We start from the raw sequence: 14,854 nt of genomic DNA on the forward strand, positions 1-14,854 counted from the left end.
GAATCTGCCTGAGGATGAATCTTTCTTGAAATATAAAAAACCCCCTATAATTAGATGGAGTTTTCTGGGTGTTAGATTTCCTGAGCAAGTTCACAGCTGAGACAGGAGATGCCACATCGGCCATTTTCATTTGTATTGCTAAAAATCGAAGTCTCATCGTTTTGAATGTAAGCACATGAGGTATTCATAATCACAAGAATTGAGGAAAGGCATGAAGCTCTACAGGATTAAAGCAAACGTATGGAAACTATTTGTCACAATGCATAACTGAAATGTAGAATACGTTACCCATGGGGTGTCATGGTAGCCAAATGTATAGAATGATCCAAAAAAACATTTGACAAGTTATGGACCACTGGTGGCTATTAAAAACAATGGCCTAAAGGCAGCCTCTGAGCCAGAAGATTGCTAAACATGCTAGTTGACAGAAACTGGAACAGAATGACTGGGGGAAAGTTGTTCTATATTTGCCCTGTTTCTTACACTATTTCACTCTGTAATTTTGCTTCCCTGTATTTATAATTTAGGAAGCAGAACAGCCATGCAGAGAAGACAGGTACACACCGTTTTGCATTTTAATGCCCAGATACTTAACTTTTTGTTCTTTCTTTCTTGTAGCCATGTGACTTCAACTGCTTTTCTAGTGTTATTCTCAGAGTTAAACACAAGCTCTTTAATAAAAACAGTAATGCGGAATTTGCTGTTCCTATGCTGGATAGGTATCAGCCATCCGAGATGCATTTTCAGGTAATCAAATAAAAGCTTAGCCAAGAGCTTTCTCTCCTTCTAGGATCCATAGCCTTTACTCTTTTAAAAAAAAAAAATAAATAAATGTGTGCATGTCTTCCTCTCTCCCTTGCTCCCTTTTTAGTTGTAAGTACTGTATTCTAGGTAGACTTTAGGCTCAGGTTTCCCCACAGCAGATATTCATAACCTGTTAGGACAATCTTGTCTCTAATGTCCAACCTCAGATCTGCTACAAAATTGCTTTGATTTTGACCACAGCAATTCTTCTATACCTCCATATAAAATGAGATTTAGATGCTTACTCTGAAGAAGGCAGCGATGGTTTGTGTGTTTTGTGAAGTACTTTTCACATACTGAGTTCTACATTGGAACTTTTATTAAGACCTGTTATTTGAATGATGTATTTGGTAGTAACGCATAAACAACTTATTAAACAAAAAAAAAATTAATCCTGAAAAAATGAATGCTTCTTTTTAGTTTGAATTTAGTTGTTTGAAACCGTATTTGGTAGGCTGCAAACTTATAATAAGCTTAGCCTTTAAGTCTGATATCCTGTCTCCTCACTTGCTGTTTAGTATCAGGATTCTTGCAAGCTAATCCAGCTCTTTTTCACAGTTAGTCTGAAAACTAAATCACAACTTCTTTTTAAAAAAAAAAAAAAAAAAATTTCCACAAAGCTCTGTAAAGAGGCAGCTTTTTGCTACTTACTAGGTGTTTTTACTGCAATTCAATATTTAATTAACAATCCATCAAGCATAGGACAGAGGAGTTAGAACAACATTTAGCGCTAAGCAATAATGAACACTCATTACTATGATAACAGTGATTATGATGTTGATGATACATTTGTTTCATAAAAATAATTCATGAGATTCTTGACTGTTGGTCAGCACTGCTACTGGGTTTAGTACCTGTGCACCCAACAGCTAATTATTAATTATCAATGAACTTTTCCAGGAATGTCAGCCACAGACATATTCTCATGGATGAAAAAACAATTGTGAAAGACACTGGGAAGTAACCTCATCTCTACAAAACAGCACATCTAGAAGCTTGCACAGCATATTAATGTGTTTATTCAAGAAAAACATGTCATTTGGGAAAAAAGAATAGTATTATTTTAGCTAACAAATTTTTTTTACCCGACTGGCTTAGACAGTGACTCCTGTGGCAAGTCACAGGTAAACTGGCATCTCTTTAACAAGCCCTTGCCCCAGTGAAGACGTTCAATGTTACTGCTAATACATCTTTTTCTGGGAGCTGAATTACAAGACGTCATCAACTTGAGAGTGACTCACCACTAGAGGGTCCTCTTTCTTCCAGCTTTTCCTTAAATGACATGATGGGAATTTCGGTTTTCAGAGGAGGACTCTTGTATGTATGTGTATATGTAAAGGTATTTTAAATCTGCTACCTTAGAAAAATTAAGACAGTTAAATTTTGACTTGATCTGTGTTTGTTTTCAGTTGCCTTACAAGAAGGACTGCAACAACAAGACCATCTGTACTGCTCATTTAACTTTGACAAGTCAGATTCCGTGAGTCAAAGCAGTTGTGTTATCCACTTTTTGCATATAGCATTCATATGAAATGTCATCTTTGTGTGTAAGGTGTTCTGTCAAATTCTCAGACAAGATTTAATGTCCCTTTGCTTACGTTAATTTTCCATCCGATTTATTCTTTCTGTAAGACTACATTCATATAATACTGTAACTGTATGCCTCCCTGGGCATTGTTGGGCCATCCTAGAAAATCTCAGAGGAGAGACCAGGGTTTAAACAGCCGAAGTCATCCTAAAATCACAATTCTGGCATTTGATTGTAAACATCTGATTTTGTTTTAGACTGATCCATAGCATAGCACTAGGGCAAAGAGTCGCTCTGCTTATATAGCCTAAGGCAAAATGGTAGGCATCACTTCATTGTAAAAAGTTACTCTGGAGATTCATGGAAAAGCTAATCAAATGGAGAAAGGTTTAAAAGCCATCTAGATGTAAAACAAAGTGATAAAATGTTATGTAAGGTTTAGAGATGGCTGCCTTCAGTAATAAGAAGGAAGCATTTTCCTACACACCCTGGAGAATACTGAATAATTAATTGGGCTATTGCATTATCCTGTGTGTGAAAGCATTTAGGGGGAGCAATTACTAATACCAGAATGCCTTATGTCTCTTATTAAATAGCAACCCTTAGAAGTTGTATGTCACCTATCTCATTTTTCTGTCTGCTTCTAGAAAAGAATTAGTAGTGGGCCACACTAAAGAAGTGACTGTGAATTTTTCCCTAACTAACAGCGGAGATGACTCTTACATGACAACTATGGTTTTGAACTATTCTAAAAACTTACATTTTAAAAAGATGACTGCTGAGGTAAGATCATGGAAGAACTATTTATCTAACAGCAGATCACTGAAAGAAAGCCTAGCTCAGACTCCTATTCACTTACTACATAAATAAATCTTGAAGGAAGGTCAGTTGTTCAAAGATAGACACGTGAGCAGCTTCTTGCAAAACTCATCTGTGTGGCATCATTAAAAGGATCTATAATAAGACAAACAGGCACACGAAAGTAGATGAGGACTTTTTTGGTAATTTACCACGGTTCATGCATGAGTAACCCATATTCTTTCAGAATCTTTTAAATCCTGTTATTGACTGCTCTGGAGTCGTGAACAAATTCTGCATCACCTAAAAATGAAGGCATTTATCTATATGATAAAGGTCATGATAGTTTTGGTTGTCTACATGATTTGAGAACCAATGTACAGGAAAGCAGGTGAAATTGACAGTTTTCTGGGTTGCTAAAAAAAATTACTGTCTAGGTTAGAAATACTGAAGATAAACACTGACTTCTAGTCAGTACTGAGACTGGTTCTTGGTCTAGTATAGGCATCACATTCATTTAATATAGAAAGTACACAGAGCAAAGGAGAAAATTAAAGGGAATTAAAAAGCTGTCTCTGCTGCTTGCAAGGAATTGGCCAGCCTCAATTAGTGCATTCAGAAATGACATAAATACATGTAATGGCTAAAAGTAAATTATGATTATTGTAATGCATTAAATTAGAGCAGCACCAAGAGCTCTGGATATTTTTGCAAGCAAGTCAGATAAGTGGTTTCTGCCAGTTAATATTTCCATTATTCACATTAAAATTTTCAAGCTCTTCATCCATTTTTTATGAAGGACAGGTCTTTAAGCACTGGACTCTATCCAGAGCTGTAATGCAGCACAGAATTTATTTGTGGAACATATATGCAATAGACACTTGAGACTGTAGAGCAACTTCTTCTAATCTGAGAGCCAATCTGTTAATGCCAGTCTCACTTATCCAACTTCCTTCAGGTGTTCTGGCAGCCTGATGGACCTGCTTAGCCCATACGAGAACTATCTGAATAAAATGCTCCAAAAAGGAACCTGGGGGAGTGGGGAAGGCATTTCAGTGATGTTAGGACTGGAGCCTGATTAGAGTATTTATCTGATTTAAGACTTCCAAGTTTTTGTTGGGCTATTTGTACCTAATTCATTTGATGGGAGCAGACACAGACTGAACTGCATTTCTCAGTTCATTTTTATTCAATATTAAAGAGCATTCCCATTCTGCTGGCAGCCATCCTCTCCAGTTATTCATTGTGGTCAGCCAGTACCATCCACTTCTATAGCCTCGTCCTTAAACTGCAGAATTGGGCATCCAATATTCAATAAGACAACTGTAAGTAGAGATCATTATTTTCATTTTCTCCTACTGCTTATTATACTTTGAGTTGCTGGTCTTGCATCCTTTATCTTTACAGCTTGGCCATAGCCTCTGTTCTTTCAAATACAGCTTGTAACTACTGTGTAATTTCTCAAGGCTACAGACTGTTTTCATACTCTTGTACTTCACCGACTTTTCCACCTTCCACAGTAATGTCTAACCCCTCCGGAAGGGAATGCTGAGCAGAAAATGTATTAGCCATCATGTTTCAGCAGTACCCTGGTGAGTTAAAAAGAGAGCATTTACAGAGTAATCAGTATTTTCTTATGTCTTTCTCTTCCCTCAAAATAGGCAAATTTTTCAGTGATTTGGCAATTACGTGAAACCGTGTTCCAAAATAAGTCTACAATGATTGTTAATGTCACCAAGTGAGTATTGCTGTTTTCACCACAAAATATACTGCGCACTAAAAAGGAGATAAAAGAATTCCTGCTCGGCGTACAAACTACTTATCAGTCACTAGTTCCATGTAACTATACTTGTTCTTCTCAACCTCCTAAAGCATTTGGTTCTGGGTGACAAATGTTTCCTTCCCTCCTGCTAATTTAGTCTTGCTCATATTTCATTATTTCAGTAAATTAGGACCTTAAAAGGAGCTGTATGTTTTAAGTGTAGCACATATTTACAAGCTTGTGTTTTGTTAAATGCCAGATTGCATCCTGACATCCTCCTTCCTTAGGAGTGAGAACAGATAAGCAGTATGTATAACAGCTCTGTTTCAAGATGATCTTTCATTTAGAGGTCCCAAATGACTGGGATGACAATATACATTTGGGGTATTTTTCATGATCGAGGGCTTTCTAATGCGGGGAAGCTACAGTTCAGTTTCCTCAGTTGGCACGTTCCTTCTTTTCCTCCCATTAAAATTAATGGTAACTGGCTGATACTCAGCACTTTTAAACAGAGAGCAAAGAAAAACAAAACTAAGCCCTGGTAGTGGAATTTCATTGCAAGCACGGTTTAAGGCAAAGGTTTCCATATGAGTTTAATGACCAGCCTTGTGAAGGGTGGAAGCCTCTAATTTTGACTGATGAAAGCAATACTACTATTCACGTTTGTGATGGTTTGTGGGGAAGCGTTTCAAGGCAATAGCAACTTTCTGAAACGGTAGTGCTGAAGGGCTGCTCCAACAACCATGTCACTCCATAGGACAGTGGGCTGGCACCTATCTCTTCATTATTTATTGCCACTGTATTTTTCCATCCATCTTGTACAGGAAATATTAGTGGTTCTCAAACCATAGAAATGAAACATCGAGGCAGGCAGCTAGTAATGTTTTCATCCATCCTGCTTTTTTCCCCCAGCGTAAACGAAAACAGCACCATTCTGACTGAAGAGCACGTCCTTGATATCAGATATGCGTTCATTGCAGTCCTTACCAAGTAAGTTTTAGGTATATTCAATTATATTGTTTTTACATTAGTCAATTAGAGGAAAGAGGATTGAGATCACAATATCACTTCCATTTTAATTGTTTCAAGCACTGCAGATTGGCAGGTCACTTTCTCTAGTACCAGACAGCAAAAGCGGGGAGAGTCTGGAAAACAGAACTATAAAACCCTATCATAGGCAGCGGGTGACTAGGGGCAAACACAGACTCTCTATTTAACTTGTAAAAAGTAGACTTCAAGAGAGCTTCAAAGATGCATCTGATTTATACACAGACTGCATATGTACACATATATGCACAGACTAGAAAGCATTGGAATGCTAGCGTTCCAGTTCTAACAAATCTGATGATGCTACACCTTTATTGCTTAATGCATCTGGGTCATTGGATGCCACTGGCTTTCAATAATAACGTAATTTGACGTTCACTTAGTTTGATTTATCTTTGCCTACAGACCAGTTTCCTTAATGTATGTGAATGTTACTCAAGGACTCCTTGAAAACAAAGAGTTCAAATTTAATGTAAGTAGAGATTCAAATTCAGTTAATCTGGTCCATCTTCAATCAGGACTAAAAAGTACTTGTCTTGTGCGTTTCCCTCTGTAGATAAATGGAGAAAATCGCTTTAAAGCTACCATCAAGTTACAGATTTGGGTTCCTATCCGTTTACATGGTCACAACATCATAAGTGTGAAAAATGCAACAGGAACACAGGTACATTTTCTTATTTGTTTTTCATAATCTGATACCTCTTCACTGGTCTTTACAGAAGAAAAACAGATTATTGCAGATTAGAATGTTTCTAAAGCTATATTACGGAAACTATAAATATTTACATCTTGTAGTACTTTTCAGTGCACAAACTTTCTCAAACTGAACACAAGCTCATTTTTAAAGTGAGTCATAGGTGTCTTTTCCCCCTTTCTATCCGCAACCGAGCTAACAATATTTACTTTTTTTGTTTAAACACTGGACAGTGAGAACAAAAGTAAGAAAGACAATACAATAATGAAAGAGAACTTTTTAATATACTAAAACTCAAAAGGTAAGACTATTTGTTTGATTGAAAACAGGAAGTAAGCCTGAAGAAATCCCCCCCACAAAGTCAAGTCTTTTCTCTTTTCCCCTCTCCCCTCAAAAAAGTCTATCTGCAAGCATATTAAGGCCAAAGACTTCCCTCCCACCTTTTTTTTTTTTAAAGTATATTTTTGATAAATTATACACATTGATAACCCATGGACATCATAACACTTCTTCATTGCGCCAACATTTAAAAAGATTATACATAAAAAAAGAGCAAAGGGGAGGGCAGCACTGGTAACTTCATTTGTGGAAATACTGCACTCCCTTACTCACTGGAACAAGCTGCTGTTATGCAAAACCTCACTTGCAGAACCAAAAGTTAGTACTTCTTTATGGAACTTAATGAGCTGCTGCTTTATTTTTTTCATGGCAGAAGTTGATTCCTTTTTCTTGTAGACCACTTCTTTCAGAAGTTTATCTGACAAGTAATGCAGCCAAAGGACATTGCTGTGTGGATGATAGTCAGTCCAGCTGTTGGAGTTCTCCACTTTCATTTGCCTGTAGATATCAAACTGGTAGTCCCCTGTGCCTTGGAATAGATCTTCATCAGTGGAAAGGTCACAAAACACAGTTAACCCATCTTTCTCTAGCCGAGACAAGGTATAATCAATGATGTTGACGTGGATCCCTGCTGTGGGGATAGTGCATACGGCCCCATTCAAGACATAATTAAGCTCCTTTACGTCTGTTCTCTTCACCAGCACATTCCCCCAGTGCAAGTCTCTGTGCTCAAAGTGCAGTTCCTGTTCTGCCACAGCCAGGGAAGCAGTGACCTGGTGCAAAATGCTTTTTGCTGATGCCACCGAATTTAACTTCTTTTTCATGTTCTCCAAATCATTGCCTCCAAATTCAAATTCTAGAACCATGAAGAGTTGCTCATCCCCAAAAAGGTCTGGCCGATCATTTTCTGATCCTGTTACTTTGTGATAGTTGTCCCAGGCTTCCAGGAGGTGCTTAGGATAAGCCCCTTGAACGCAGTGCACAGAGTACAAGCTAATGAACCCTACAGTCCCATTCACGGACTCTTCAGACAGAAGACTGAGTTCCTTTGAAATTATTATCTCAGGTAGAATCTCTCCAAAACTCTTTTGAGCTTCACCGTTTACTCTTTTGGTGCCCTCAATGGGGATTATTTTTAAGGCCACAGGTCCTCTCTCACTGTGGGTCCGGAAGACCTCCCCAAACACCCCTTCCCCAATTTTCTGGCAATTTTTCATCTTATCTAAGGGAATGCATTCCTCAAAAGAGATGGGCCCCTCTTGCTGGCATTCCCCATATACCTTCTCTGCATCTGTAAGCATCATCTCTAGGAGAGAACAGGAATTCCTGGGAGCCAGCAGGGCCATGGAGGAAGCAGACCAAGTACAGCACTGAGCTTTATCAGCAGAGAGGGTCATTTGGGGCCCTGAAAGCTGGGATTTCATTGAAGGAGTACAAAGGATGCTGTTGCAGAAACTCTCTTCCGTAGCAACTTTCTTTTTCTTATGGAAGGACAAAGATGCTCGAACCCTGCCCCAGCAATGGGAGTTATTGAGGAAAGAACCGTCATTGTCTCTTACAGCTGCAGACATCTCCAGAACGTTCTTCATCCCTTTTTGCCTCATTTGTGGTCTGAAAAAGGAGTTATTAGCCTGATGCTGTCTCTTATTTTTGTGCCTGTTGGGGCGGAGCCTTGTCTGTCTGCTCCACCGGCTGGAACTGAAGCCACTGATGCAAGCCTTTCTACAGGTACTTCCATCTCCAGGAATGACCTTGCTGCTTTTGTATTTCATCGCCAAGATTCCTCGCAGGCCTAAAGGAGAAACTGGCTGCTGGCAGGAAGGTTGAATATCTGCCTGTTCATTGAGTTTCATGCCAGTCAAACACATTGGCACTTCCTGAGGGTCCAAGACCACCACCGGTGTGAGCGGGCCTCTCTGACGGCTCCCACTTCCTTTTCCCGGGCCTCTCCTCGGTTCGTCGCGCGGTCCTTCGGAACCGGCGCCATCGCACGCTACGGCCCGCTGCGGCTCACCGTGCTGGGCAGGCGGCGCTGCCTGATGCGCCGCCGCGGCTCTTCGTAAGGGCAGGGAGCCTTGGGGCTGGCGGCGCCCCCGCGCTGACGCCCTCAGGACCCTGTGGCAGGACAGGCCAGCCCCGTCCTTCCTCGAGCGGTCGCTCGCCGAAGCCGGCGACGGCCGGTTCCAGCCGCCCCCGGAGGCCTCCAGCGAGGTCAGGGCGCCGCCGGACGACGCGGCCCGCTGCCTGCCCCGCACGGGGGCCAAGCGGAGGGGCGAGGCGGGCAGCGGCGACGGGCTCCGCCGCCCCGCGCCGCTCGCCTCCTCCTCGCCCAGCGGCGGGGAGAAGAGCTCCGGGCTGCCGCCCTCGGCCGCGGAGCTCAGCAGGGTGACGGAGCTGAGCTCGGCCAGGCCGGGCGGCGAGGGGCCGCGGCAGGGGGCCGGGCGGCGGGGGCGCTGCGGGGTGCTGCAGAGCAGCGGGCGGCGCGCGGCGGGCGGCGGCCCCTGGCGGCGGCGGCGGCGCGGCCGGGGCGGCGGCGGGGGTGAGGGCGAAGGCGAGGTGAGGTCCTCCGCGGGCGGCGGCGGGCGGTTCTCCTTGCCGGCCGCGGCGCGGCGGCTCCGCAGGCGCCAGGGGCGGGCGGGGGGCTCGCCCGGCGGTTGGCGGCGGCGCTTGCCGGGCGGCGAGAAATCGGGGTCGTCCGAAGCGGCCGAGGTGACGGACTGGGCGCTGGAGGCGGCCGAGGTGGAGCTGAAGAGCCTCTTGCGGTCCCGAGGCGGCGAAATCCAGCGGTCGGGCTGCGGCAGCGGGCGGAGCTGGCCGCCCCGCCGCGAGTAGGTGCGCAGCAGGCGCGGCTGGAGCGGCATGGCGGCCGCGCCGCGCCGGGGTCGCCTCACGGGCGGCGGCGGCGGCGGCAGCGCCCGCCCGCCTCCATTTCAAACGAGATCTCGCGAGAGCTGCGCGGGGTGGGGAGCGGGGGGGAACGAGAGGACGGCGCCGCCGCCCCGCCCCGCCCGCCGCGGTGCTCGGCGCTGCGGGTCCAGACGCCTCAGGCTGTCACCGTTGCCTTACAGAGCACCACGGCGTGCAGGGTCGGCGAGGAGGTGGTGGCGGACCTGCGGGGCTACGCCGTTGACGCAGCGGCGCCGGTGAGTGACGACGGTGGCGGCTGCCGCTGAGGTAACGGCGGCGAGGGCCGGCGGGATGGCGCCGCCCCGGCGGCCGCGTCGGGCAGTGACGGCCCTTGTCGTTGCAGGGCGCGCAGTACCAGTGCGTGTACTGCTCCCTGGCCGCCGAGTGGGACAACATCACCGTGAGGGCCGAGCTCTCCGTGGACGGCGCGCACCAGGTACGCGCCGCTCCGCTCCCCGGCCTTCGGCTGCCGGGGCCCCCTTAGCTGCGGGTTTGCCCTAAGGATTCCTCCCGCCCTTCGGCAGCCGTCCTGCCCTTCGGGGCCCAGCGCTGTTTTCTGGCCTCGCAGAGCGAGGGTAGCGCTTTATTCGTGGGGCTTTAGCGCTCAGAAGCGATGCCGCCGTCCCCTTGCTTCCCGCAGAAGCGGGTACTGGCCGAGCGACTCGCGTGGCAACGCGAGCCTTGGTCTTTCTAGACGCTTTCTCCCTCGCGATACCGTCACGTGTGAGGGTATATATACGAGAAGCAGCTTGGTGGCAGTGCTGTGCAGGGGGGTAGTTCTTACACTCTGGGTAACGACACTGTTGGTCACTATCGCCTCACTTTTTTTTTTTTTTTTTGAAGATGCTGAAAGGTGACTGAGGTCTTCTTTTTGTTCTTACTCCATAGTTCTTAAAACCTAGAACCGATTTGCTGGTCGCTGCGAAAATCACCTTCGACAGACAACTGCATCTGGGCCTGAAAGAGGAGAATCATAACGCTGAGGTATCTGAGCGCTGTGTAGGCGGCTTGGTCCTTTCCTTAAGGCAGGACAAGTGAGATCCAGATGATTTTCCTGAACACAGAGAACTGATCAAATTCCAGAGTTAAATTCTAGACCTTCTGGAGCAAACAATAGTTCTACTATTGAATATAGTGGAATCATGTTTTGGACCATAGGATGAAAACAAAGGGAAGGTACTTGCTAGTGTATACTAGGAAAACATTGAGGGTTTGTATTGAATTCTGGATATCATCTGACACTTGTGGGTAACAGAGAGCTCCTGTCCTTTCTGGGATTTCACCAGGGAAATTGCCTCTCTTTCCCCTAGTAAAGACGTACCTTTTATTCTGATGGATTTTTACTCGGGATTATTGTAATCACTGTAAACTCATAAAGAAGACTTAGTGAATTTAACCTCCTTGACTAGTCTTGGTATAAGAAAAAAAATCTCCAGTTGTATTGCAAAGCACCTGCACCGGCAGGTTAATGGTGCATCTAGCATGGAGTTCAAAGGCTGAACATTAGATCAAACTATATCGCTTTCTCAGTTAAAAACTAGCCAAGAAAAACAACTGGGCTTCAGTATATGCTAAATTGGTCTTCATTCTGATCTAGATTACTCTCATCTTGCTGAAAGAGGAAGCATTCGATCCCTTGCCAGTTATCATAGGAAGTTCTGTTGGTGGACTTCTCTTGTTGGCTTTCATTATTCTGCTCCTCTGGAAAGTGAGTACTGTTAAAACACAACAAAATAGAGGTGTTTTTATTAAAGGTATTAATGGTTTCAAGATTTTTCTAATTATGAAAGAGATTTCTTTAAACATATGGAAGGACTTCTGCTACATACTATTTTAAGACCTTTGTCTTAGATGCTTCAGTGTCTTAGAGTTGAACAAATTCCTATTCTGAGCATTGCCGTATAACCTCTTAATTTCTCATGCTATTTAAATGAGAAAACTGTTCCTTTTCACTTCTCGTCTTAAGCTATTAATTAGCTGCTATATTTTATAATGCAAATGGAGGCATTTCAGTAGTACCAGAAAAGAAACTCCATCTCTGCATGCCTAGGTGTGTTGGCATCCTGTTTCAGAGTGTTCAGCAGAATGTTCGAACGTTATGAAGCGTTAGTAGACATTCTGAAGTGTTTTGAAAAATGGCAAAGGCTTACAGCTTTGTCAGAAATCATATGCAGGCTGCATTCTGCATTCACTCATTCACTTATAGCAACTTTGAGAGGGAAGAACTTGGAATTTTCATTTTAAAAATTAAGAAAAAGCAAAAATTAATGCACGTGTGAAGATTTAATAAGTTCTTTTAATAATTTTCTTCTAGTGTGGCTTTTTCAAAAGAAACTATAAAAATATGATGGAGCAAGAAGACAACTCCTGAAGACTAGGCTGGCCAAAGCAGAAAGCTCTGTGTTCCATCACCCGGTCTTTGGAAATACCAGAGTCAAAGTCTGGCTGAGATGCAAAACGAATCATATTCCCTGAGCTGGGATAGATCTGTGAGACTCCGGATCTTAGGACTTTTGCAATTCACTGCTTTGATTGTGGGGGCCCTGCGCTTTTGGGCAATCCAGTTACCTGCTTGTTCAACTTGAATTGGCTGCTTGTTAAAAAGGGGCTGCCTGGTACTGATAAGCTAGATTCCCCAGAGTCTAGCTAGATTTTGCCTTACTGTAGATATGCTAGGGAAAATTCAGCCTGGAGCCTGTGAGGTTTATGCATTGGATTGCATTCTTAGTTGTTGTGATGCTGAGTGGTTCTTAAATTGATTTTAATACTGAATAGCTTCAGAATAGATTGAAATAGAAATGGATAGAGGAGGCTTTCTGTTCTGCTATTGCTAATGAACATGGAGAGCCAAATGTTCTGTGTATGTATGTATCTATAGATACATATATATAAAGATTTGTGTATTTTAATGCAGCAGAACTTTTTTTTTTGATGTATCTAATCCTTGGAACCACAAGTGCATGTGGTGATGAGTTTTGTTTTTTTTTTTTAACCTCATGATCTCACTTCTGCTTTTCCATTTTGAATTGTTTTCAAATCCTGATTTCGTTACAAATAAAAATATGTTTTATGGATCTCATTACCAGTTCTGATAGACTTCTCTTGTATCGTTAAATAGTTCCCCAAGCAGGGATGGGTTAGCAACACCTGTTTCAAAGAAGCCCAGGAAAAGTAGCCATGTTTGAATTAAGAGCAGAACTGAGTGGTAAGCTGCAATGTCAATCACAGTCATGTTGCTACTCATCCTGATGGTGGTGAAACAGAAAGTAGGGTGAATCATGAGCAATTCTAGGTTGCCAGCTGCAGATTATTAGTAATTGCAGCTTGCAGGAAGGAAGGTGCCTGGCAGCACCTTGTGACTGGCTTTAGCCAGTACTAGGTATTTTCTTTCCTGAGCAATGAAATGATCTCAGAATGACTCCTCCCCCACGCTCCCTGTTTGTAAAGAAGAACAAGTACATTCACTGTGTAATATTCCTCTCTTTGGCTTTCTCTCTCCTTAATTGAGTAGTTATTTCTGTCGTATTTGGCTAACCATAAACCTCACAAATCTAATATGTTTTTACACACAGCAGTAGAACAAACGTAGACTTTCATTCAAACCTACAGAAAGCAAAATAGTTCCACGTCTCCCTTGGCTTAACCAATATTGCCTGTCGTTAACTAAAGTTAACAAATATACTGTGGCCTGCATTAAAGTTTCCTTGTAAAATTCCTGTCTAGTACCTGGGCAGAGCTATTAATACCTGTCTTTAATGCTGTAACAGAGATCACCTTCATGATGGGATGGACATTCTGAAGGTGGTACAACTGGGGGTATGTCCTAGCTTTAAATTTGGCTGCAAAACAGGCAGAAGTTGCTGAGCACACTGGCCTACCTGCTTAGGGCAAAAGTAAGAGCAACGAGAGCAAGGTATTATCAAACTAATACAGGACCTTTATGTGACTTTCAGCAGTACGGGAGAGGTGCTGAGATCTTGCACTGTCACCTAGATCAGTTAGCAGCTGTAGCCATTCTTCCAACTTGAATTTCTATAGGTCTCTCTCCCCAATCGGTTTATAGAGCTTTTGGAGCTGCATGTAGATGAGTTGCTCCAAACCTGCTCCCAGGTGTCAAGGATTGAGGAAATGAGACTTCCTAGATGAAGGTTCAGAAAGGAAAATCTTGCCTGAACCAAAGAACCACCTAAGTCAAGGTTTTTTTGTTGTAAGAGCTCTGTACCACTTGGACAGAATGTGTCTTGACTAGCGTGAAAGGATTTATTGTTCCTCTTTGTGTAAATCCTCTTGATTTTTATAGTGTTTTTTAATTGCAGCTTTTTTGAGAATAAATTCTTGTAAGAACTCTGCCTGTGTATAACGCTTGCTGGCTGAGGGCAGTTTAAGCAGTTTGTTGTACCATTTCCCAGGTAGCATAACAGCTCTCTGGAACTACTGTCCATCTCTCAGTCTGGGTTTCAGCAGAATTGTTGCAAAGTTGTTCCTCTCTGTATGTCCCTTTAGTGGATGGATTTTGGTGATGCATTAAGTATATGAAAAGCAGAATACACTGGGTTGAGAGAGAATCACTTTGAAGAGCTTCAGGCAGAAAAGATCCCCAGAGAAGCTATGCAGTGGTGACTGAGGTGGTGGCATTATAAGAAAGCCACCTCCTTTTTCAAATGTTCCTTATTTAAATGTTTTTAAGTTGTGGGCTGTGTTGGCTGTTCTTTGGAGAGGGAAATGTGTCGTGTGCTTTCTCCACAGCTCTAGGCCAATCTTGTACCGGGTGACGTTTGGTGTGGACAGCTGTGCTGTTGTGAAAGGACAGCAATATACCAGCAGTTGTACTCTTTACTGTCCATCTCCCTAGCAGTCACTCAGCCCGTCATCCCTCCCAGACCATCTCTATTTCACACTGAAGTCCCAGCTGTCCTGAAGCATCAGGAGATCCCTACAGTCAGATAGTACTTGGTAAGTCTGGGCACAGAAAAGC

General features: G+C 43.5%; 1 protein-coding gene across 1 annotated transcript in view; it reads left to right on the top strand.

The window, feature by feature from the left end:
• ITGAE (integrin subunit alpha E) overlaps positions 1-12,958 on the top strand; it is a 34,395-nt gene extending 21,437 nt beyond the window's left edge. The window contains 14 exon segments of the mRNA XM_068910574.1: positions 619-747; positions 2,214-2,284; positions 2,980-3,115; positions 4,354-4,455; positions 4,792-4,868; positions 5,805-5,882; positions 6,345-6,411; positions 6,496-6,603; positions 9,013-9,183; positions 10,041-10,115; positions 10,223-10,315; positions 10,768-10,863; positions 11,477-11,587; positions 12,194-12,958. Coding sequence (XP_068766675.1) covers positions 619-747; positions 2,214-2,284; positions 2,980-3,115; positions 4,354-4,455; positions 4,792-4,868; positions 5,805-5,882; positions 6,345-6,411; positions 6,496-6,603; positions 9,013-9,183; positions 10,041-10,115; positions 10,223-10,315; positions 10,768-10,863; positions 11,477-11,587; positions 12,194-12,250 — 1,371 coding nt within the window. The 3' untranslated portion in view covers positions 12,251-12,958.
• The last annotated feature ends 1,896 nt before the right edge of the window (positions 12,959-14,854 follow it).

Source organism: Struthio camelus, chromosome 16 (genome assembly GCF_040807025.1).
Source record: "Struthio camelus isolate bStrCam1 chromosome 16, bStrCam1.hap1, whole genome shotgun sequence".
Taxonomy (NCBI): Eukaryota; Metazoa; Chordata; class Aves; order Struthioniformes; family Struthionidae; genus Struthio; species Struthio camelus.